Below are 24,532 nucleotides of genomic sequence, written 5' to 3'. Positions count from 1 at the left end.
AATCCATACCCCAGTGAGAGTCAGTGTCTGTGGAACTGTACCCCAGTGAGAGTCAGTGTCTGTGGAACTGTGTCCCAGTGAGAGTCAGTGTCTGTGGAACTGTATTCCAGTGAGAGTCAGAGTCTGTGGAATCCATACCCCAGTGAGAGTCAGTGTCTGTAGAACCCGTACCCCAGTGAGAGTCAGTGTCTGTGGAACTGTACCCCATTGAGAGTCAGTGTCTGTGGAACTGTACCCCAGTGAGAGTCAGTTGTCTGTGGGCTGTACACCAGTGAGAGTCTGTGTCTGTGGAACCCGTACCTCAGTGAGAGTCAGTGTCTGTGGAACTGTACTCCAGTGAGAGTCAGTGTCTGTGGAACTGTACCCCAGCGAGAGTCAATGTCTGTGGAACTGTACCCCAGTGAGAGTCAGTGTCTGTGGAACTGTACCCCAGTGAGAGTCAGTGTCTGTGGAACTGTACCCCAGTGAGAGTCAGTGTCTGTGGAACCCGTACCCCAGTGAGAGTCAGTGTCTGTGGAACCGTACCCCAGTGAGAGTCAGTGTCTGTGGAACTGTTCCCCAGTGAGAGTCAGTGTCTGTGGAACTGTACCCCAGCGAGAGTCAGTGTCTTTGGAACTGTACCCCAGTGAGAGTCAGTGTCTGTGGAACCCCTCCCCAGTGAGAGTCAGTATCTGGGACTGTAACCCAGTGAGAGTCAGTGTCTGTGGAATTGTACCCCAGTGAGAGTCAGTGTCTGTGGAACTATACCCCAATGAGAGTCAGTGTCTGTGGAACCCGTACCCCAGTGAGAGTCAGTGTCTGTGGAACTGTACCCCAGTGAGAGTCAGTGTCTGTGGAACTTTACCCCAGTGAGAGTCAGTGTCTGTGGAACCCGTACCCCAGTGAGAGTCAGTGTCTGTGGAACTTTACCCCAGTGAGAGTTTACCCCAGTGAGACTTTACCCCAGGGCTCGCCAATCTCACCGACACTCTTTAATATTTACATAAATGGATTGGCAAAACTACTTGAACAATCTACAGCACCCGGCCTCACCCTATATGAATCCAAGGTTAAATTCCTCCTCTATGCAGACGACCTGGTTCTGCTGTCACCTACTAAAGAGGGGCTACAGCAAAACCTGGACCTGCTGGAGTCGTACTGCCAGACTTGGGCCCTGACAATAAATCCCCAAAAAACCAAAGTCCTTGTTTTCCAGCAAAGATCCAAACATCAGGGACCCAAAATAAATTTCACAGTAGGAACAACCAAAATTGAACAAACCACTAACTACACATACTTGGGCTTAAAAATCAGTTCTACGGGAAACTTCAAACTGGCTGTGAATGAACTGAAAGAGAAAGCAAGAATGGCTTTCTATGCCATCAAAAAATCAATCCAAATAGAAATCCCAATTAGCATTTGGCTCAAAATTTTCAAATCAGTAATTGAACCAATTGCACTCTATGGCAGTGAGGTATGGGGACCGCTAACTCAACAAGAATTTGCAAAATGGGACAAACACCCAATTGAGATCCGACATGCAGAATTCTGTAAAAGTATCCTCCGGACTCAAAGGAAAACAGTAAACAATGCATGCAGGGCGGAACTAGGCCAATATCCATTAATAATCACTATCCAAAAAAGAGCCACCAAATTTTGGAATCACCTACAAATGAGCAATCCCCAATGCTATCACTACGACGCCCTGAAATGCCAAGAGCTGACCATAAAGAAGAATACCCTCAGTCAACTAGTCCTGGGACTCAGTGAAGTAACTACTAACAATACTAACAATAACCAGCCCCAGGACAGTGACAGGATAACACAAAGAATTCGACCCAACACAATCGTCGCTAAGCAAAAGGAAAAATATCTGACATATTGGGCAGAAACAACAAAAACCCAAAGCAAACTCAATTGCTACTTGGCCCTAAACAGACAATACAACATAGCTGATTACCTGACCATGGTAAAGGATAACAAACTGAGAAGAACCTTGACAAGGTACAGACTTAGCGAACATAGCCTAGCAATCGAAAAAGGCAGACACAGGGAGACCAGTCTGCCAAGAGAGGACAGGATATGCTCGCACTGCAGTCAGGGAGTGGTGGAGACAGAGATGCACTTCCTCACAGCTTGTGGAAAATATCAGGGCATCAGGGAGAATTTCTACCAAAAATTCTCACAAATATGCCCTGATTTCAGAAATCTGAATGACAACCAAAAACTCCCATTCCTACTGGGAGAGGAGAGAAGCTCTATAACACTGGCGGCACGCTATGTTACAGCTTGCCATGAACAGAGAGCCAACCAGTAAACTAAGAAAAGAATATATATAAACAATGCGAATGTATATTTATACACTCAGGGATATACCTGTTTATACACTGTATGAATAGAACTGCGTTTATGTGGTAAACCATCAATGTATTTTGATGCTTTGGCAACATAAGATGTAACTTATCATGCCAATAAAGCGATTTGAATTGTGAAAAATTGTGAGAGTCAGTGTGTGGTGAACTGTACCCCAGTGAGAGTCAGTGCCTGTGGAACTGTACCCCAGTGAGAGTCAGTGTCTGTGGAACCCGTACCCCAGTGAGAGTCAGTGTCTGTGGAACTTTACCCCAGTGAGAGTCAGTGTGTGGTGAACTGTACCCCAGTGAGAGTCAGTGCCTGTGGAAGTGTACCTTAGTGAGAGTCAGTGTCTGTGGAACTGTACCCCAGTGAGAGTCAGTGTCTGTGGAACTGTACCCCAGTGAGAGTCAGTGTCTGTGGAAATGTACCCCAGTGAGAGACAGTGTCTGTGGAACTGTACCCCAGTGAGAGTCAGTGTCTGTGGAACTGTACCCCAGTGAGAGTCAGTGTCTGTGGAATCCATACCCCAGTGAGAGTCAGTGTCTGTGGAATTGTACCCCAGTGAGTGTCAGAGTCTGTGGAACTGTACCCCAGGGAGAGTCAGTGTCTGTGGAACTGTACCCCAGTGAGTGTCAGAGTCTGTGGAGCTGTACCCCAGTGAGAGTCAGTGTCTGTGGAACTGTACCCCAGTGAGAGTCAGTGTCTGTGGAACTGTACCCCAGTGAGAGTCAGTGTCTTTGGAACTGTACCCCAGTGAGAGTCAGTGACTGTGGAACTGTACCCCAGTGAGAGTCAGTGTCTGTGGAACTGTACCCCAGTGAGAGTCAGTGTTTGTGGAACTGTACCCCAGTGAAAGTCAGTGTCTGTGGAACTGTAACCCAGTGAGAGTCAGTGTCTGTGGAACTGTACTCCAGTGAGAGTCAGTGTCTGTGGAACTGTACCCCAGTGAGAGTCAGTGTCTTTGGAACTGTACCCCAGTGAGAGTCAGTGTCTGTGGAACTGTACCCCAGTGAGAGTCAGTGTCTGTGGAACTGTACCCCAGTGAGAGTCAGTGTCTGTGGAACTGTACCCCAGTGAGAGTCAGTGTCTTTGGAACTGTACCCCAGTGAGAGTCAGTGTCTGTGGAACTGTACCCCAGTGAGAGTCAGTGTCTGTGGAACGGTACCCCAGTGAGAGTCAGTGTCTGTGGAACTGTACCCCAGTGAGAGTCAGTGTCTGTGGAACTGTACCCCAGTGAGAGTCAGTGTCTGTGGAACTGTACCCCAGTGAGAGTCAGTGTCTGTGGAACTGTACCCCAGTGAGAGTCAGTGCCTGTGGAACTGTACCCCAGTGAGAGTCAGTGTCTGGGACTGTACCCCAGTGAGAGTCAGTGTCTGTGGAACTGTATTCCAGTGAGAGTCAGAGTCTGTGGAATCCATACCCCAGTGAGAGTCAGTGTCTGTGGAACCCGTACGCCAGTGAGAGTCAGTGTCTGTGGAACTGTACCCCAGTGAGAGTCAGTTGTCTGTGGAACTGTACCCCAGTGAGAGTCAGTGCCTGTGGAACTGTACCCCAGTGAGAGTCAGTGTCTGTGGAACTGTACCCCAGTGAGAGTCAGTGTCTGTGGAACTGTCCCCCAGTGAGAGTCAGTGTCTTTGGAACTGTACCCCAGTGAGAGTCAGTGTCTGTGGAACTGTACCCCAGTGAGAGTCAGTGTCTGTGGAACGGTACCCCAGTGAGAGTCAGTGTCTGTGGAACTGTACCCCAGTGAGAGTCAGTGTCTGTGGAACTGTACCCCAGTGAGAGTCAGTGTCTGTGGAACTGTACCCCAGTGAGAGTCAGTGTCTGTGGAACTGTACCCCAGTGAAAGTCAGTGTCTGTGGAACTGTACCCCAGTGAGAGTCAGTGTCTGTGGAACTGTACCCCAGTGAGAGGCAGTGTCTGTGGAACTGTACCCCAGTGAGAGTCAGTGTCTGTGGAACTGTATTCCAGTGAGAGTCAGAGTCTGTGGAATCCATACCCCAGTGAGAGTCAGTGTCTGTGGAACCCGTACCCCAGTGAGAGTCAGTGTCTGTGGAACTGTACCCCAGTGAGAGTTAGTTGTCTGTGGAACTGTACACCAGTGAGAGTCTGTGTCTGTGGAACCCGTACCTCAGTGAGAGTCAGTGTCTGTGGAACTGTACTCCAGTGAGTGTCAGTGTCTGTGGAACTTTACCCCAGTGAGAGTCAGTGTGTGGTGAACTGTACCCCAGTGAGAGTCAGTGCCTGTGGAAGTGTACCTTAGTGAGAGTCAGTGTCTGTGGAACTGTACCCCAGTGAGAGTCAGTGTCTGTGGAACTGTACCCCAGCGAGAGTCAGTGTCTTTGGAACTGTACCCCAGTGAGAGTCAGTGACTGTGGAACTGTACCCCAGTGAGAGTCAGTGTCTGTGGAGCTGTACACCAGTGAAAGTCAGTGTCTGTGGAACTGTAACCCAGTGAGAGTCAGTGTCTGTGGAACTGTACTCCAGTGAGAGTCAGTGTCTGTGGAACTGTACCCCAGTGAGAGTCAGTGTCTTTGGAACTGTACCCAGTGAGAGTCAGTGTCTGTGGAACCGCTCCCCAGTGAGAGTCAGTATCTGGGACTGTACCCCAGTGAGAGTCAGTGTCTGTGGAACTGTACCCCAGTGAGAGGCAGTGTCTGTGGAACTGTACCCCAGTGAGAGTCAGTGTCTGTGGAACTGTATTCCAGTGAGAGTCAGAGTCTGTGGAATCCATACCCCAGTGAGAGTCAGTGTCTGTGGAACCCGTACCCCAGTGAGAGTCAGTAAATGTGGAACTGTACCCCAGTGAGAGTCAGTTGTCTGTGGAACTGTACACCAGTGAGAGTCTGTGTCTGAGGAACCCGTACCTCAGTGAGAGTCAGTGTCTGTGGAACTGTACTCCAGTGAGTGTCAGTTTCTGTGGAACTGTACCCCAGCGAGAGTCAGTGTCTGTGGAACTGTACCCCAGTGAGAGTCAGTGTCTGTGGAACTGTACTCCAGTGAGAGTCAGTGTCTGTGGAACTGTACCCCAGTGAGAGTCAGTGTCTGTGGAACTGTACCCCAGTGAGAGTCAGTGTCTGTGGAACTGTACCCCAGTGAGAGTCAGTGTCTGGGGAACTGTACCCCAGTGAGAGTCAGTGTCTGGGGAATCCATACCCCAGTGAGAGTCAGTGTCTGTGGAACCCGTACCCCAGTGAGAGTTAGTGTCTGTGGAACTGTACCCCAGTGAGAGTCAGTTGTCTGTGGAACTGTACCCCAGTGAAAGTTGAAGCGTTAGGGGAGATGGAAGAATACAGACACTCCCACATTTACTGACACACTGCAACAGAGAACCGCATTTTGTGAAAATTAAGTAAAGAATTAAAATAGTCTGTATTCATTGAATTTTCACTTGTTATTTGCTGAAATATGAAAAAATCAGAACCAATTCAATGTTGGATAGTACAGTGAGGCTTAACAAGCTCTGAATTGATCAGGAGTATCAGAGCAGCCTCCCTATACACAGAGGTTTGCGCTGGGTTCCGCTGTTTGTATCTAGTTATTGGGATTGACACAGGAGTTAACACGTCCATTTATTCATGTTAAGTGGTGCTGTATCACTCTCTGAGACATTTCATGTGCAGTCAGCACTTGAAGCGAGCAGTTTTTGAAGTGTGTGAATTGAGAAGTGTAGCTGTCTCCTTGGTGCCGAGTCTCTTGTACACACCTCTTAAAACACTCGCTGTCCTCACCGCCTGGGCTCAATAGACCAGTTTACCACCAAACCCTGGCACCTCGACGCTGAAATCAGCAGCCAGTTAAAATCCAAACCACTCTTGCCTCATGTCTGTGGGTGTCATTTTACTCATTGGAGTGTTTTCTGTCCCCTGGTGGGTTTATATTGAGTTGGCAGCGATTGGCAATGGTTGTGTGTGGGCACCGGGCGGACATCAACAAGAGGGAAGAGCCGGAAACTAACGCGGCGACCGATCAAGAAAGACAGAGGTTCAACTTTTTCACAGCGACAATTGTCGACGGGAACCAGTTCGGGAGCGAAATGGTGACTGCAAGTTCACTCGACACATTTAAACAGAAACTGAAGGATCTGAAGGAGTCATTTGACTGTTGCGCTGGTCCAGTGACCTCACCCATTACACAGCTGGTGGAGACCGAGACAAGACAAGAGGCAGCAATTATATGTCTGGTTTATGTCTCTCCAGCCTAATAAACAAATTATCTTCTTCTTAGGCAGTCCCTCGGAACCGAGGATGATTTGTTTCCACATTAAGAATGAGTTTGCAGGTGACTGATGAGTCCAGTGCGGGACCTACAGTCTCTGTCGCAGGTTATATAAACAAATGATATAAACAGGGAGGCAGGATCAGGATTTGCTGCAATCTGTGCGGTGTCACCAAACAAACCCGACCAGAGGCTCCTCCGGACTTAACCCTTTAGGGCCTGCAGCAAACTCTGACCTACTCCGGACCAGAGACTTTATAAAAAAAGACGTAATTTCTTTTAATGTGAGGCTCCAAGAAGCACTTAATTTATCCGTAATCCCGACTGGGGATTCAAAATATCAAAAGAAAAGTTGAATTAAGCAACAGAAATAATGTAGGAAAGTAAGGTCTTAGTGCTAAAAGATGCTAAGCTCTGGAATTCCCTCCCTAAACCTCTCCGCCTCTCTCATCTCCTTTAAGACGCTCCTTAAAACCGACCTCTTTGACCAAGCATTTGGTCACCTGCCCTAATTTCTCCTTATGTGGCTCGGTGTCAAATTTTGTCTGGGAGGATTGTGTTAAACATCTGGAACATCAAAGAACCCCCCAATTAAATTGGCCGATCTTAGTGACACGTCGAAAATGTTGACTTCTTTCAGATATCAATGACCTCATACGATGCCTGTGGGCAGCCCCTCCTCACCACAAGGGTTGTCCCGTGTATCAGACTGACCCTGTCCCTCCTCACCGCATGAGTTGTCCCGTGTATCAGACTGACCCTGTCCCTCCTCACCACATGGGTTGTCCCGTGTATCAGACTGACGCTGCCCCTCCTCACCGCATGGGTTGTCCCATGTATCAGACTGACCCTGTCCCTCCTCACCACATGGGTTGTCCCGTGTATCAGACTGACCCTGCCCCTCCTCACCGCATGAGTTGTCCCGTGTATCAGACTGACCCTGTCCCTCCTCACCGCATGAGTTGTCCCGTGTATCAGACTGACCCTGTCCCTCCTCACCACATGGGTTGTCCCGTGTATCAGACTGACCCTGTCCCTCCTCACCGCAAGGGTTGTCCCATGTATCAGACTGACCCTGTCCCTCCTCACCACATGGGTTGTCCCGTGTATCAGACTGACGCTGCCCCTCCTCACCGCATGGGTTGTCCCGTGTATCAGACTGACCCTGCCCCTCCTCACCGCAAGGGTTGTCCCGTGTATCAGACTGACCCTGTCCCTCCTCACCGCATGAGTTGTCCCGTGTATCAGACTGACCCTGTCCCTCCTCACCGCAAGGGTTGTCCCGTGTATCAGACTGACCCTGTCCCTCCTCACTGCATGGGTTGTCCCGTGTATCAGACTGACCCTGTCCCTCCTCACCACCTGGGTTGTCCCGTGTATCAGACTGACCCTGCCCCTCCTCACCACATGGGTTGTCCCGTGTATCAGACTGACCCTGCCCCTCCTCACCACATGGGTTGTCCCGTGTATCAGACTGCCCCTGCCCCTCCTCACCGCATGGGTTGTCCCGTGTATCAGACTGACCCTGTCCCTCCTCACCGCATGAGTTGTCCCGTGTATCAGACTGACCCTGTCCCTCCTCACCGCATGAGTTGTCCCGTGTATCAGACTGACCCTGTCCCTCCTCACTGCATGAGTTGTCCCGTGTATCAGACTGACCCTGCCCCTCCTCACCGCATGAGTTGTCCCGTGTATCAGACTGACCCTGTCCCTCCTCACCGCATGAGTTGTCCCGTGTATCAGACTGACCCTGCCCCTCCTCACCGCATGGGTTGTCCCGTGTATCAGACTGACCCTGCCCCTCCTCACCACCTGGGTTGTCCCGTGTATCAGACTGACCCTGCCCCTCCTCACCACCTGGGTTGTCCCGTGTATCAGACTGACCCTGCCCCTCCTCACCACATGGGTTGTCCCGTGTATCAGACTGACCCTGTCCCTCCTCACCACCTGGGTTGTCCCGTGTATCAGACTGACCCTGCCCCTCCTCACCACATGGGTTGTCCCGTGTATCAGACTGACCCTGTCCCTCCTCACCACATGGGTTGTCCCGTGTATCAGACTGACCCTGCCCCTCCTCACCACATGAGTTGTCCCGTGTATCAGACTGACCCTGCCCCTCCTCACCGCATGAGTTGTCCCGTGTATCAGACTGACCCTGTCCCTCCTCACCGCATGAGTTGTCCCGTGTATCAGACTGACCCTGTCCCTCCTCACCGCAAGGGTTGTCCTATGTATCAGACTGACCCTGTCCCTCCTCACCGCAAGGGTTGTCCCGTGTATCAGACTGACCCTGTCCCTCCTCACCGCAAGGGTTGTCCTATGTATCAGACTGACCCTGTCCCTCCTCACCGCAAGGGTTGTCCCATGTATCAGACTGACCCTGCCCCTCCTCACCTCAAGGGTTGTCCCGTGTATCAGACTGACCCTGTCCCTCCTCACCGCAAGGGTTGTCCCGTGTATCAGACTGACCCTGTCCCTCCTCACCGCAAGGGTTGTCCTATGTATCAGACTGACCCTGCCCCTCCTCACCACATGGGTTGTCCCGTGTATCAGACTGACACTGCCCCTCCTCACCACATGGGTTGTCCCGTGTATCAGACTGACCCTGCCCCTCCTCACCGCAAGGGTTGTCCCGTGTATCAGACTGACCCTGCCCCTCCTCACCGCAAGGGTTGTCCCGTGTATCAGACTGACCCTGCCCCTCTTCACCACATGGGTTGTCCCGTGTATCAGACTGACCCTGTCCCTCCTCACCACATGGGTTGTCCCGTGTATCAGACTGACCCTGTCCCTCCTCACCACATGGGTTGTCCCGTGTATCAGACTGACCCTGCCCCTCCTCACCACATGGGTTGTCCCGTGTATCAGACTGACGCTGCCCCTCCTCACCACATGGGTTGTCCCGTGTATCAGACTGACCCTGCCCCTCCTCACCGCAAGGGTTGTCCCGTGTAGCAGACTGACCCTGCCCCTCCTCACCACATGGGTTGTCCCGTGTATCAGACTGACGCTGCCCCTCCTCACCACATGGGTTGTCCCGTGTATCAGACTGATCCTGCTATCGGGGGGGGGGGGCGGAGAAAGCTGGTCGCGGCCATGGAAGCAACGTGCATGTCGTGGCCTCTCAGGCTGTTAATCAGCCCGCGAATCCTCCCACAGCTTCACACCTTTCGCTACGGGTACAGCGCAAAGTTACAAAGACAACAACAACCCCACACAAGCATGTTGGTATCCCTGGTAACCCCAGGTTAACAACACACCAGTACCCAGGTATGCCCAGAATGGACCTCTGGATGCGTCTCAGAGCAATTAACCTCTAATTAATCATTGAATGTGCCCCTGTCCTCGGTTATGTAATAAACAGTGAGACGGACAGTAACAGATTTCAGGAGGACATAGACAGACTGGTGAAGTAGGCAGACACACGGCAGATGAAATTTAACACAGAGGAGTGTGAAGTGATACAATTTTGTAGGAAGAATGAGGAGAGGCAATATGAACGAAATGGTACAATTTTACAGGGATGCAGCATCAGAGAGACCTGGGGGTGTCTGTACACAAGGCTTTGAAGGTGGCAGGACAAGCTGAGAAAGCTGTTAAAAAAGCATATGAGATCCTTGGCTTTAGTAATAGAGGAATAGAGTGCAAAAGCAAGGAAGTTATGCTAAACCTTCATAAAACACAGATTAGGCCTCAGCTGGAGTATTGTGGCCAATCCTGGGCACCAGGCTTTAGGAAGGATGTCAAGGCCTTGGAGAGGGTTCAGAGGAGATTTACTCGGATGGTTCCAGGGATGAGGGACTTCAGTTATGTGGAGAAGCTGGGATTGTTCTCCAGAGCACAGAAGGTTCAGAGGAGATTTGATGGATGTGTTTAAAATCATGAACGGTTTTGAAAGAGTAAGGGGAAACTGTTCCCAGTGGCAGGAGGGTCGGTGACCCGAGGATTCTGCCAGAGTCATAGTGACAGAGGAGGGAGTGGAGTTACTGGGTGAGATGAAAATTAATAAAGATACTAGAAAGGCTGGCTGTACTTAAAGTTGATAAGTCACCAGGACCGGATGGGATGTGTGAGTGAGTGAGTGAGTGTGAGTGTGTGTGTGAGTGTGTGAGGTTGGGTGGGTGTGAGTGAGTGTGAGTGTGAGTGTGAGTGTGAGTGTGTGAGGTTGGGTGGGTGTGAGAGTGAGTGTGTGAGTGAGTGTGAGTGTGAGTGAGTGTGAGTGAGTGAGTGAGTGTGTGAGGTTGGGTGGGTGTGAGAGTGAGTGTGAGTGTGAGTGAGTGAGGTTGGGTGGGTGTGAGAGTGAGTGTGAGTGTGAGTGTGAGTGTGTGAGTGTGTGAGGTTGGGTGAGTGTGAGTGTGAGTGAGTGAGTGTGTGTGTGTGAGTGTGTGAGGTTGGGTGGGTGTGTGAGTGAGTGTGTGAGTGTGTGAGCGTGTGAGTGAGGTGAGTGAGTGTGAGTGTGAGTGTGAGAGTGAGTGAGTGTGTGAGTGAGTGAGTGTGTGTGAGTGTGAGTGAGTGTGAGTGAGTGAGTGTGTGTGAGTGTGTGAGTGCGAGTGCGTGAGTGTGTGAGTGAGTGTGTGAGTGAGTGTGAGTGAGTGTGAGTGAGTGTGAGTGAGTGTGTGTGTGAGTGAGTGTGTGAGTGAGAGTGAGTGAGTGTGTGAGTGTGTGAGTGTGTGTGTGTGAGGTTGGGTGGGTGGGTGTGTGAGTGAGTGTGAGTGTGAGTGAGTGAGTGTGTGAGTGCGAGTGTGTGAGTGCGAGTGTGTGAGTGCGAGTGTGTGAGTGCGAGTGTGAGTGTGAGTGAGTGTGAGTGTGTGTGAGTGCGAGTGTGTGAGTGCGAGTGTGTGAGTGCGAGTGTGTGTGAGTGTGTGAGTGAGTGTGAGTGAGTGTGTGAGAGTGAGTGTGAGTGAGTGTGTGTGTGAGTGAGTATGTGAGTGAGTGAGTTCGAGTGAGTGAGCGTGTGTGTGTGTGTGTGAGAGTGTGTGTGTGAGTGTGTGTGAGAGTGTGAGTGCGAGTGTGTGTGTGTGTGTGTGAGTGTGTGTGAGAGTGTGTGTGTGTGTGTGTGAAACATAACATAGAAACATAGAAGATAGGAGCAGGAGTAGGCCATTCGGCCCTTCGAGCCTGCTCCGCCATTCAACGAGATCATGGCTGATCATCCAAACCCTAACACCCGGTCCCTACACCGACAGCCATCCCACCCAAGCCCTATCCCCGTAACCCTGTAACCCCACGTATTTAATCCCCCCTAACACTAAGGGCCAATTTTTTATCATGGCCAATCAACCTAACCTGCACATCTTTGGACTGTGGGAGGAAACCGGAGCACCCGGAGGAAACCCACGCAAACACAGGGAGAATGTGCAAACTCCACACAGTCACCCGAGGCCGGATTTGAACCCGTGTCCCTGGCGCTGTGAGGCAACAGTGCTAACCACTATGCCACCATGCTGCCCTGAGTGTATGTGTGTGAGTGTGAGTGTGTGTAAGTGTGTGTGTGAGAGTGTGAGTGTGTGTGAGAGTGTGAGTGAGAGTGTGTGTGTGTGTTCACAATATATATTAATGATCTGGACGAGGGAATTGGATGTAATATCTCCAAATTTGCAGACGACACAAAGCTGGGTGGGAGGGTATGCTGTGAGGAGGATGTCGTAAAACTCCAGTACGATTTGGACAGGTTGGGTGATTGGGCAGAAACATGGCAAATGCACGATAATGTGGATAAATGTGAGGTTATCCACTTTGGTGGCAAAAACAGGAAGGCAGATTATTATTTGAATGGCAATAGATTGAGAGAAGGGGAAGTGCAAAGAGACCTGGGTGTTCTTGTGCACCAGTCGCTGAAGGTAAGCATGCAGGTGCAGCAGGCGGTTAAGAAGGCAAATGGTATGTTGGCCTTCGTAGCAAGAGGGTTCGAGTACAGGAACAAGGATGTCTTGCTGCAGTTGTACAGGGCCTTGGTGAGACCACATCTTGAGTATTGTGTGCAGTTTTGGTCGCCTTACCTGAGGAAGGATGTTCTTGCCATGGAGTGCAGCGAAGATTCACCAGGCTGATACCTGGGATGGCAGGAATGACGTATGAGGAGAGATTGTGTCGATTGGGCTTATACTCACTGGAGTTTAGAAGATTGAGAGGGGATCTCATCGAAACCTATAAAATTCTGTCAGGCCTGGACAGACTAGATGCAGGAAGGATGTTTCTGATGGCCGGGGAGTCCAGAACCAGGGGTCATAGTCTAAGGATAAGGGGTAAGCCATTTAGGACTGAAATGAGGAGGAATTTCTTCACCCAGAGAGTGGTGAACCTGTGGAATTCTCTGCCACAGAGGGCGGTGGAGGCCAGTTCATTAAATATATTCAAGAAGGAGTTGGATATATTTCTTAAGGCTAAAGGGATCAAGGGATATGGGGAGAAGGCAGGGACAGGGTACTGAATTTGGATGATCAGCCATGATTGCATTGAATGGCGGAGCAGGCTCGAGGGGCCGAATGGCCTACTCCTGCTCCTATCTTCTATGTTTCCATGTTTCTATGACCTCCTTGTTGTCAATCACCACAGGACAGTGAAGGCAGATGCGGATGGTTCTGCTCCTGTTTCTGAGGTGGATTCACGGAGCACAGGCCAGTTCCTGCGGCTCTGTGGAAATATTAAATATGTATTTTTCAAGGAAGCCGAGTCTGCAGATTAACAATCATCTCTCTCCCTCTATCATACTGAGATCTATAGTCCCCACCCCACATTAAACTGTTTACTGATTATTCCATGATTAACAAGATCTTATAACCTTCGTCAACTCTCTGGCCTCTTGCCCATCCCCGATTTCCATCGCTCCACCATTGGTGGCCGTGCCTTCAGCTGCCTGGGCCCCGAGCTCTGGAATTCCCTCCCTAAACCTCTCCGCCTCTCTCTCTTCCTTTAAGACGCTTCTTAAAACCGACCTCTTTGACCGAGCTTTTGGTCACCTGTCCTAATATCTCATGTGGCTTGGTGTCAATTTTTGTCTGATAATCACTCCTGTGAAGCACCCTGGGACGTTTTACTACGTTACAGGCGCTATATAAATGCAAGTTGTTGTTGTACTTCAATCTACAGAATTAATAAAAATAATTTTTTTTGACTTCCTTGAGCTCCATTTGGTAAATTCACCAACCTTAACCACCCGCCCCTCCCCCATCAGTGCACCGTGGCTGATAGTCAGCTCGGGTTTAACCAATCAAATGCAAGTATGATACAGACTTTGCACATGTGACACTTGGATGTGTGACGGATGCATTTGATGCGAGACCATTATCACATCCAGGGATTCTGAACAATCCTGCACACGGAACACAACTCCTGCGTCACTGTTTTACATTGTAAAATGTGATGTAAACATTTCTAACGGGAACTCCAATGTTAAAATATCAGCGTGACTACAAGTATTCCCTGTAACACCTCTAGGAGGCGCTCCAATGGAACGTCCAATGTTAAATGAAGATGGTGACTGTCACACCATGTGATGCAGTTACCTCATCTCCACAAATCACTCTAAATGATCTGAAAAACAAATGTTAAGCAGATTTCTATTGTCTAATGTGTGGAATATTTAGATATTGTTTTTTTTTTTACAATAACTTTAAGAGTGTGGGGAAGTGTGAGGTCATCCACTTTGGATCCGAGAAAGACAAATCCAAATATGTCCTTTATGGAGAGAGGTTAAGGAGCAGAGAGATTTAGGTGTGCACAATTCACTAAAAGATGGTGGACAGGTACAAAAAGTAATCAAAATGGCAAATGGAATGTTGGCCTTTTTCTCAAAGGGGTCGGAAAAAAAGTGAGGAAATGATGCTGTCGCTGTACTGAGCCTTGATCAGACCCCGTGTCTGGGCACGGTGTTCAGTTCTGGGCACCAAACCTCGGGAAGGATATGTTGGTCTCGGAGGGAGTGCAGCCCAGATTCACCAGAATGATACCGCGGCTAAAAGGGTTAAATTATAAGGACGGGCTGCACAGGCTGGGCTTGTGTTCCCTCGAGTTTAGAAAATTAAGGGGTGATCTAATTGAAGATGATAAAGAGATTTGATTTGGAAAATGAATGACCTGTACAGAGTGAATAAGGAATATATCTGTCGGCCAGAGTTTATAATATTATCGCCATGACAACCACAGGATATGGTACAACAGGTCAGCCTGGAATCTGTGTTGAAAAACAAACAGCGGATTACAGAGTTTCCCGAGAGTCGCGAATCTCGGCCCTTAATGATGATTTTTATCAGTGATGTTGACGACGGGCAGTTTGGGGCCAAACCCAACGTTGGACAGTTTCTGGAAACACTTTATTTTCAGAGAGTTGCAGCGACTCACACACAGCTGGTGCAGCCGATGGGAGCGAGAGGCTGGCTCTGTCCCGAGTGCCCCTGAACCCCCTCCCTCGGGGTCACTCCCCCTCCCTCGGGGTCACTCCCCCTCCCCCGGGGTCACTCCCCCTCCCCCGGGGTCACTCCCCCTCCCTCGGGGTCACGCCCCCTTCCCCGGGGTCACTCCCCCTCCCTCGGGGTCACTCCCCTTCCTCGGGGTCACTCCCCCTCCCTCGGGGTCACTCCCCCTCCCTCGGGGTCACTCCCCCTTCCCCGGGGTCACGCCCCCTTCCCCAGGGTCACTCCCCCTCCCTCGGGGTCACTCCCCCTTCCCCGGGGTCACGCCCCCTTCCCCGGGGTCACGCCCCCTTCCCCGGGGTCACGCCCCCTTCCTCGGGGTCACTCCCCCTTCCTCGGGGTCACTCCCCCTTCCTCGGGGTCACGCTCCCTTCCTCGGGGTCACTCCCCCTTCCCCGGGGTCACGCCCCCTTCCCCGGGGTCACTCCCCCTCCCTCGGGGTCACTCCCCCTTCCTCGGGGTCACTCCCCCTTCCTCGGGGTCACGCTCCCTTCCTCGGGGTCACGCCCCCTTCCCCGGGGTCACTCCCCCTTCCCCGGGGTCACTCCCCCTCCCTCGGGGTCACTCCCCCTTCCTCGGGGTCACTCCCCCTTCCTCGGGGTCACTCCCCCTTCCCCGGGGTCACTCCCCCTTCCCCGGGGTCACTCCCCCTCCCTCGGGGTCACTCCCTCTCCCTCGGGGTCACTCCCCCTCCCTCGGGGTCACTCCCCCTTCCCCGGGGTCACTCCCCCTCCCTCGGGGTCACTCCCCCTTCCCCGGGGTCACTCCCCCTCCCTCGGGGTCACTCCCCCTTCCTCGGGGTCACTCCCCCTTCCCCGGGGTCACTCCCCCTCCCTCGGGGTCACTCCCCCTCCCTCGGGGTCACTCCCCCTCCCTCGGGGTCACTCCCCCTTCCTCGGGGTCACTCCCCCTCCCTCGGGGTCACTCCCCCTTCCTCGGGGTCACTCCCCCTTCCCCGGGGTCACTCCCCCTCCCCCGGGGTCACTCCCCCTCCCTCGGGGTCACTCCCCCTTCCTCGGGGTCACTCCCCCTTCCCCGGGGTCACTCCCCCTCCCTCGGGGTCACTCCCCCTCCCTCGGGGTCACTCCCCCTTCCTCGGGGTCACTCCCCCTTCCCCGGGGTCACGCCCCCTTCCCCGGGGTCACTCCCCCTCCCTCGGGGTCACTCCCCCTTCCTCGGGGTCACTCCCCCTTCCTCGGTGCTAAAGCTTGTCGTTCTGTTTTCTGTTAGCGGCCTATTACAGGTTCCCGGAGCGCACGATGACGGAGCGTTTCAACTGCCACCATTGCAAGGAGTCGCTGCATGGGAAGAAATATATCCAGAAGGACGATCAGCCGTGTTGCATCAAATGCTACGAGAAATTCGTTGCCAACTCTTGCGCTGAATGCAAGAAGCCAATTGGCTGTGATTCCAAGGTAGGTGATGACCTGCTAACACCAGATCTGGCGCGTGACTGAACCGTTACCGGGCCGCGGGAAGCTGGCGAGACAGATACTGCTCGCTCAGCTCAGCCTGGGGATCTTACAGCCATTCGGCCCATCGTGCCTGTGCCGGCTCTTTGAACGAGCTCTCCAATTAGTCCCACTCCCCCTGCTCTTTCCCCACAGCCCTGTGAATTTCTCCTTTTCAAGTATTTCTCCAATTCTCTTTTGAAAGTTAGGCAGCGCATTCCAGATCTTTATAAATCATTCTGCAAAATAAATTCTTCTCCTCATCTCCCCTCTGGTTCTGTTACCGATGACCTTCACTCTGTGTCCTCTGGTTACCGACCCTCCTGCCACTGGAAACAGTTTCTCCTTATTTACTCCATCAAAACCCTGACATCATGCAGTTTATTTTTACTATTTCCTCAATCTTTCCCATCCCTCAGATTACTAACCAGTTAAAAAAAATTCTGGAAATAAAGATCTGGTCCCAGTAACAGTGAACATGAAGCTGTGGGATTCTCCTTCAGGGGAGAAAACCTGCCGTCCTCCCCCGGTCTGGGCCGATGTTCCCTTTAATTTTTTTGTGCGTTTATAGCGGCCGCGGGGGCCACTCAGAATACCGCGGGGGCAGGTCTTGTATCGAAAGGCTGGGTTCCCTGGAGCTAAAGGTTCGGGCCTATAGGTGACTCCAGTCCCACTCCAACGTGGGTGACTCTTCACGGCCCTCTGAAGTGACCGAGTGAAACACTCAGTTTGTATCAAACCAGCGGCCAGCGGTTCAAGGTGGCGGCTCACCACCATCACCACCTTCTCAGGGACAACTCGGGATGGGCAGTAAATGGCGAGGCCCCACAGCCCCAGACTGAATAAAGATTAACAATACACCCTTGAACTTGCCCCTTTATGATGGGAGGTCCAGAGTTCCAACTCCTAGTTGTGAGTTTTATGTCATTAATCACTAAAGATTGGTTTGTTTATACTTTGTTGAGTTTGCTACGACACAGAGATTGGATTCAGCAAAGAGTAGATCACTGGGACACTGACAGAAAATTAAATTCTCTGCTGTACAGATTTTAACTCTTACGTTCAGCTCCCGCTGTCCCAGTAAAACCGTTCTGTTCATTAAAAATAGGAAGTTTCAGAAAGCAGTTAGAAATATATCCTAAACTCCAAAATCTCAGGTCTTCACAACCCCCAACATTCTGCCGCAGGGCGACTCCATCACCATCTGCTGGACAAATCAGGAACTCCAAACACATCGAAACAATTAAATGAACTGATTATACTGCAAAAACATTCACTCCCCCGGGTATTTTAAATTCAGTCTGGGGCTGTGGACGTCGCTGGCAAGGCCGGCAGTTATTGCCCGTCCCGAGTTGTCCCTGAGGTGGTGGTGGTGGTGGTGATGGTGAGCCGCCTTCTTGAACCGCTGGGAGCGGGTTTAATTTAACATTGAAACATAGAAAATAGGAGGAGTCGGCCATTCGGCCCCTCGAGCCTGCTCCGCCATTCAATACGATTATGGTTGATCATCCAAACTCAGTACCGAGTGTCTCGCTCGGCCACTTCAGAGGGCCGTGAAGAGTCACCCACGCTGCTGTGGGACTGGAGTCACCTATAGGCCCAGGCCGGGGAAGGGTGGCAGGTTTCCTCCCCTAAAGGACATCAGTGAACCAGCTAGATCTGGTAGCTCAGGTGCATATTAATGATCCCGTGGCACTGTTTGAAGAGGAGCTGGAAGTTGTGTGTGTGGCCTGGCCTATAAACCCCCCTTAAACAAAAAAAGGATCATTCGATTCATTACAACTATTGCACTGCATGCATTAACAGCACTAAAACTATAGATCTAGACACAAAAGGTATCAAGGGGTATGGGGAGAGAGCGGGAATATGGTATTGAGATAGCGGATCAGCCATGATCATATTGAATGGCGGAGCAGGCTCGAAGGGCCGAATGGCCTACTCCTGCTCCTAGTTTTCTATGTTTCTAAGACATTGCCTAACACTGCTAGTGGATATAGGAATAGGAAGATAGAACAGATGAATGCGTGGCTAAAGGGATGGTGCAGGGGGGAGGGCTTTAGTTTCCTGGATCACTGGGTCTGCTTCTGGGAAAGGTGGGACTTGTACAAGTCGGACGGTTTACACCTGAACCAGAGGGGAACCAATATCCTTGCGGGGAGGTTTGCTAGCACTGCTGGGGGGGGTTTAAACTAACTTGGCAGGGGGATGGGGTACAGAGTGGAGCTATAGTAGGGGGTGATTTACAGCCAAATACAGAGGAAAAAACAAGTCAGCTGGGAAGGCAGAGCAAATATGTGAAGGCAAAAGGGAATATGGCAGGGCTGGAAGGCATATATTTTAATGCAAGGAGTCTTACAAATAAGGTGGATGAACTGAAGTTGTTGTTGAACACATGGGAGTACGATATTGTTGCTATCACGGAGACATGGTTGAGGGAGGGTCAGGACTGGCAGCTCAATATTCCGGGGTATAGAATCTTCAGGCGAGACAGAGGGGGGTGTAAAAGGGGAGGGGGTGTTGCAATATTAATTAAGGAGTCAATTACTGCTGTAAGGAGGGACGATATATTAGCGGGTTCCTCTAATGAGGCCATATGGGTAGAACTTAAAAACAAAAAGGGGGCAAGCACTTTGCTGGGAGTGTACTATAGGCCCCCAAACAGTCAGGGGGAGATAGAGGAACAGATATGTAGGCAAATCTCAGAGAAGTGCGAAAATAATAGGGTAATAATAGTGGGGGATTTCAACTTCCCCAATATAAATTGGGATAGTCAGAGTGTGAAAGGCTTAGAGGGTGCAGAATTCATAAAGTGCATCCAGGAGAGCTTTTTGAGCCAACATGTAGAAAGTCCTACAAGAGAGGGGGCGGGTACTGGACCTAATTCTGGGGAATGTAGCCGGGCAAGTGGTGGAAGTATCAGTAGGAGAGCATTTTGGCGACAGTGACCATAATTCGGTGAGATTTAAGGTGGTCATGGAAAAAGACAAAGACGGCCCGGAAATAAGGGTTCTAAATTGGGGGAAGGCCGATTTTAATATGATAAGGCAGGATCTGGCCAAAGTGGACTGGGAGCAGCTACTTATAGGAAAATCCACATCAAAACAGTGGGAGACTTTCAGAAGGGAAATAGAGAGAGTACAGCGCCAACATGTTCCTGTAAAGGTCAAGGGTGGGACCAACAAGCAAAGGGAACCTTGGATGACAAGGGATATACAAAAATGCATTAGAAATAAAAGGGGGGCTTTTGGCAGTTACAAAAGACTAAAGACGGAAGAAGCCCTAGAGGAGTATAAAAAGTGCAGGGGCATACTTAAAAAAGAAATTAGGAGGGCGAGGAGGGGCCATGAAATAACACTGGCGAGCAAAATAAAGGAAAATCCTAAGATGTTTTATAAGTATATTAAGGGCAAGAGGATAACCAGGGAAAGGGTAGGGCCCATTAGGGACCAAAGTGGCAATCTGTGTGTAGAGCCAGATGATGTAGGCGGGGTTTTAAATGAATTTTTTGCATCTGTGTTCACTATGGAGAAAGACGATGCAGACATAGAAATCGGGCAAGGGGACTGTGACACACTTGAACATATTAGCATCGAGAGGGAGGAGGTGCTAGCGGTTTTAGCAGGCCAAAAAGTGGATAAATCCCCAGGCCCGGACGAGATGTATCCCAGGCTGCTGTGGGAGGCAAAGGAGGAGATTGCAGGGGCTCTGACACAAATTTTCAGAACCTCTCTGGCCACAGGGGATGTACCAGAGGACTGGAGAACAGCTAATGTAGTACCATTATACAAGAAGGGTAGCAGGGATAAACCAGGGAATTACAGGCCAGTGAGCCTAACATCTGTGGTAGGGAAATTATTGGAAAAAATTCTGAGGGACAAAATTAGTCTTCACTTGGCGAGGCAAGGATTAATCAGGGATAGTCAGCATGGCTTTGTCAAGGGTAAATCATGTCTGACAAATCTGATTGAATTTTTCAAGGGGGTGACTAGGGGGGTGGATGAGGGAAATGCTGTGGATGTGGTTTACATGGACTTCAGTAAAGCCTTTGACAAAGTCCCGCATAGGAGACTGGTCAAGAAGGTAAGAGCCCATGGGATCCAGGGTGCCTTGGCGCGTTGGATCCTAAACTGGCTGAGTGGCAGGAGGCAGAGGGTGATGGTCGAAGGTTGCTTTTGTGACTGGAAGCCTGTGTCCAGTGGGGTACCTCAGGGATCGGTGCTGGGTCCCTTGTTGTTTGTGATCTACATAAATGATTTGGATGAGAATGTGAAAGGTATGATCAGCAAGTTCGCAGATGACACAAAAATTGGTGGGGTGGTCAATTGCGAGGAGGAAAGCCTCAGGCTACAGGACGATATAAATGGGTTGGTCAGATGGGCGGAAAAATGGCAAATGGAATTTAACCCTGAAAAGTGCGAGGTGATGCATTTTGGACGGACAAATAAGGCAAGGGAATACACAATGAGTGGTAGGACCCTAGGAAGTACAGAGGGTCAGAGGGACCTTGGTGTACATGTACATAGATCCCTGAAGGCAGCGGAACAGGTAGATAAGGTGGTTAAAAAGGCATATGGGATACTTGCCTTCATTAGCCGAGGCATAGAATATAAGAGCAGGGAGGTTATGATGGAGCTGTACAAAACGCTGGTGAGGCCACAGCTGGAGTACTGTGTGCAGTTCTGGTCGCCTCACTATAGGAAGGATGTGATTGCTTTGGAGAGGGTGCAGAGAAGATTCACCAGGATGTTACCTGGGATGGAGCGCCTCAGCTATGAAGAAAGACTAAACAGGCTGGGGTTGTTTTCCTTGGAGCAAAGAAGGCTGAGGGGGGACCTGATTGAGGTGTACAAAATGATGAGGGGCATAGATAGGGTAGACAAAGAGGAACTTTTCCCCTTAGTAGGGGGGTCAATAACAAGGGGGCATAGATTCAGGGTAAGGGGCAGGAGATTTAGAGGGGATTTGAGGAGGAACTTTTTCACCCAGAGGGTGGTTGGAATGTGGAACTCACTGCCTGAAAGGGTGGTAGAGGCAGGAACCCTCACAACATTCAAGAAGCATTTGGATGAGCACTTGACATGCCATTGCATACAAGGCTATAGACCAAATGCTGGAAAATGGGATTAGACTGGACAGGGCTTGATGGATGGGCGGCGCAGACACGATGGGCCGAAGGGCCTCTTTCTGTGCTGTATAACTCTATGACTCTATGACTGGGAGATGCGATAAAGTGTTATGTACATCACGAGCCAGCATTCTGAAGATCTGGTTCACATTCCCACTTCATCTAGTTTCCTGCAGTAAAAACTGGTTCATTTCGTTTTATTTTATTTCGTTCGTTTAGATCCTCGTGTTAGAATCTCAACGTAGGAATAGGAGGAGGCCACTCAGCCCCTCGAGCCTGTTCAATGAGTTCATGACTGATCTGTATCTTAACTCCATCTACCCACCTTTATTCCTTATCCCTTAACACCCTGACCCAACAAAAAATCTTTCAATCTCAGTTTGGAAATTTTCAATTGACCCCCAGCCTCAATAGTTTTTTCGGGGGGAGAGTTCCCGATTTCCACCGCCCTTTGTGTGAAGAAGTGCTTCCTGACATCACCCCTGAACGGTCTGGCTCTAATTTGAAGGTTCTGCCCCCTTGTTCTGGACTCCCCCCACCAGAGGAAATAGTTTCTCTTGATCGACCTGATCAACTCCTTTAATCATCTTAAACACCTCGATTAGATCACCCCTTAATCTTCTAAACTCGAGGGAACACAAGCCCAGTCTGTGCAAACTGTCCACATAATTTAACCCTTTCAGCCCCGGTATCATTCTGGTGAATCTGCGCTGCTCCCTCTCCGAGGCCGAGATATCCTTCCTGAGGGGCGGGGCCCAGAACTGAACGCAGTGTCCAGAGGGGCGGGGCCCGGAACTGAACACAGTGTCCAGAGGGGCGGGGCCCGGAACTGAACGCAGTGTCCAGAGGGGCGGGGCCCGGAACTGAACACAGTGTCCAGAGGGGCGGGGCCCGGAACTGAATGCAGTGTCCAGAGGGGCGGGGCCCAGAACTGAACGCAGTGTCCAGAGGGGCGGGGCCCGGAACTGAACGCAGTGTCCAGAGGGGCGGGGCCCGGAACTGAACGCAGTGTCCAGAGGGGCGGGGCCCGGAACTGAACGCAGTGTCCAGAGGGGCGGGGCCCGGAACTGAACGCAGTGTCCAGAGGGGCGGGGCCCGGAACTGAACGCAGTGTCCAGAGGGGCGGGGCCCAGAACTGAACGCAGTGTCCAGGGGGGCGGGGCCCGGAACTGAACGCAGTGTCCAGAGGGGCGGGGCCCGGAACTGAACGCAGTGTCCAGAGGGGCGGGGCCCGGAACTGAACGCAATGTCCAGAGGGGGTCTGACCAGAGCTCGGTACAGCTGTAGCAAAACTTCCTCCCCCTTGTACTCCAGCCCTCTCGAGATAAAGGCCAACATTCCATTAGACTTTTAAATAATTTTTTGCGCTGTTCACTTGTTTTTAGTGATTTCTGTACTTGACCCCTAAATCTCTTGGCTCCACCACAGTTCCCAGCTTCTCGCCATTTAGAAAATGCTCTGATCTATCTTGGGTCCAAAGTGGATGACCTCACACTTTCCCACATTAAACTCCATCTGCCACAGTTTTGCCCACTCACTTAATCTAGCAATGTCCCTTTTACAACTTTCTGCTCCCATCTACGTTATTTACTTTGCCGCCTAACTTGGTGTCATCAGCAAACTTAGATATACCCTCTCTATTCCTTCATCCAAGCCATTTATAAATATAGTGAAAAGCTGAGGCCCCAGTACAGATCTCTGGGGGACACCGCTAGTCACATCCTGCCAATTGGAGCACACACCCATTATCCCCACTCTCTCTCCTGCCTCCTCACCAATTCCCTATCCAAGCCAATAGGTTGCCTCCAATTCCAGGCGCTCTCACTTTAGTTAACAATCTATTATGTGGAACCTTGTTGAATTCTGGACGTCCATATAATTAACATCCACAGGCACTCCCTTATCTTCCACGTTAGTTACCTCCTCAAAAAATTCAACTAGGTTAGTTAGACATGATTCACCCTTTACAATCCACGCTGGTTCTCTGATCGGCTCATATTGTCCAAGTGCTCAGTCACTCTGTCCCTAATGACAGATTCTAGTAAACAGACATTAGACTAAGAGGCCTATAATTTCCTGGTTTCTCTCTTCTACCCTACTTAAATAACGGAGTGACATTGGGAATTTTCCAATCCAAGGGGATAATTCCTGAATCGAGAGTTTTGGAAGATCATGACTAGAGTATCAACAATTTCCTCATCATTCCTGTTAATCCCCTGGGGTGGAATCCATCGGGTCCAGAAGATTTGTCAATCTTTAGTCTCACCAGTAGATGTTTGTCCCTCCCTTGGTTTAGGAGCTGCACCACAATGGCCAGTACTGGCATGAGAACTGCTTCCACTGCTATCATTGCAGTCGCTCGCTGGCCAACGATTCCTTCAGCGTCAAGAACGAGCGGATCGTCTGCAACAAGTGCTTACCTCGGACTGACAGCTCAACTTGTCAGAGCTGCAAGAGAGCCATCAAACCAGGTCAGCCGCTCAACTCACCGACGGCCAACTCACCGACTGACAGCCAAATCACTAACTGACTCACCGATAGTCAACTCACCGACCAACCCACCAACCGACTGACGGCCAACTCACCGACTGACCAACCCACCCACCCACCGACTGACGGCCAACTCACCGACCGACCCACCAACCAACGGCCAACTCACCGACTGACCGACCGACCCACCCACCCACCAACCGACTGATGGCTAAATCACCGACCCACTGACGGCCAACTCACTGACCAACGGCCAGCTCACCGACCGACTGACCCACCAACCAACCCACCGACGGCCAACTCACTGACCGACCGACGCCCAACTCAGCCACCGACCGGGCAACTCACTGACTGTTAGCGACTAGCCCAGTTAACTCCGCACCAGTTAGCGACTAGTCCGGTAAACTCTGCGCCGGTTAGCGACTAGCCCGGTTAACTCTGCGCCGGTTAGCGACTAGCCCGGTTAACTCTGTGCCAGTTAGCGACTAGCCCGGTTAACTCTG

General features: G+C 50.9%; 1 protein-coding gene across 2 annotated transcripts in view; it reads left to right on the top strand.

The window, feature by feature from the left end:
• fhl1a (four and a half LIM domains 1a) overlaps window positions 1-24,532 on the top strand; it is a 172,536-nt gene that overhangs the window by 132,314 nt on the left and 15,690 nt on the right. For both annotated transcript variants that reach the window (XM_086002362.1, XM_086002358.1), the window contains exons 2-3: window positions 16,194-16,378; window positions 23,836-24,010. In XM_086002362.1, the coding sequence (XP_085858488.1) occupies window positions 16,223-16,378; window positions 23,836-24,010 (331 nt within the window). In that variant the 5' untranslated portion in view covers window positions 16,194-16,222. The remainder of the gene's footprint in view (window positions 1-16,193; window positions 16,379-23,835; window positions 24,011-24,532) is intronic.

The sequence above is a fragment of the Somniosus microcephalus genome, chromosome 1 (genome assembly GCF_052327205.1).
Source record: "Somniosus microcephalus isolate GS21.2 chromosome 1, FLI_Smic_1.0, whole genome shotgun sequence".
Lineage (NCBI taxonomy): Eukaryota > Metazoa > Chordata > Chondrichthyes > Squaliformes > Somniosidae > Somniosus > Somniosus microcephalus.
The sequence above is the reverse complement of the archived record's forward strand: the minus strand, read 5'-3'. Positions and strand labels throughout refer to the sequence as shown.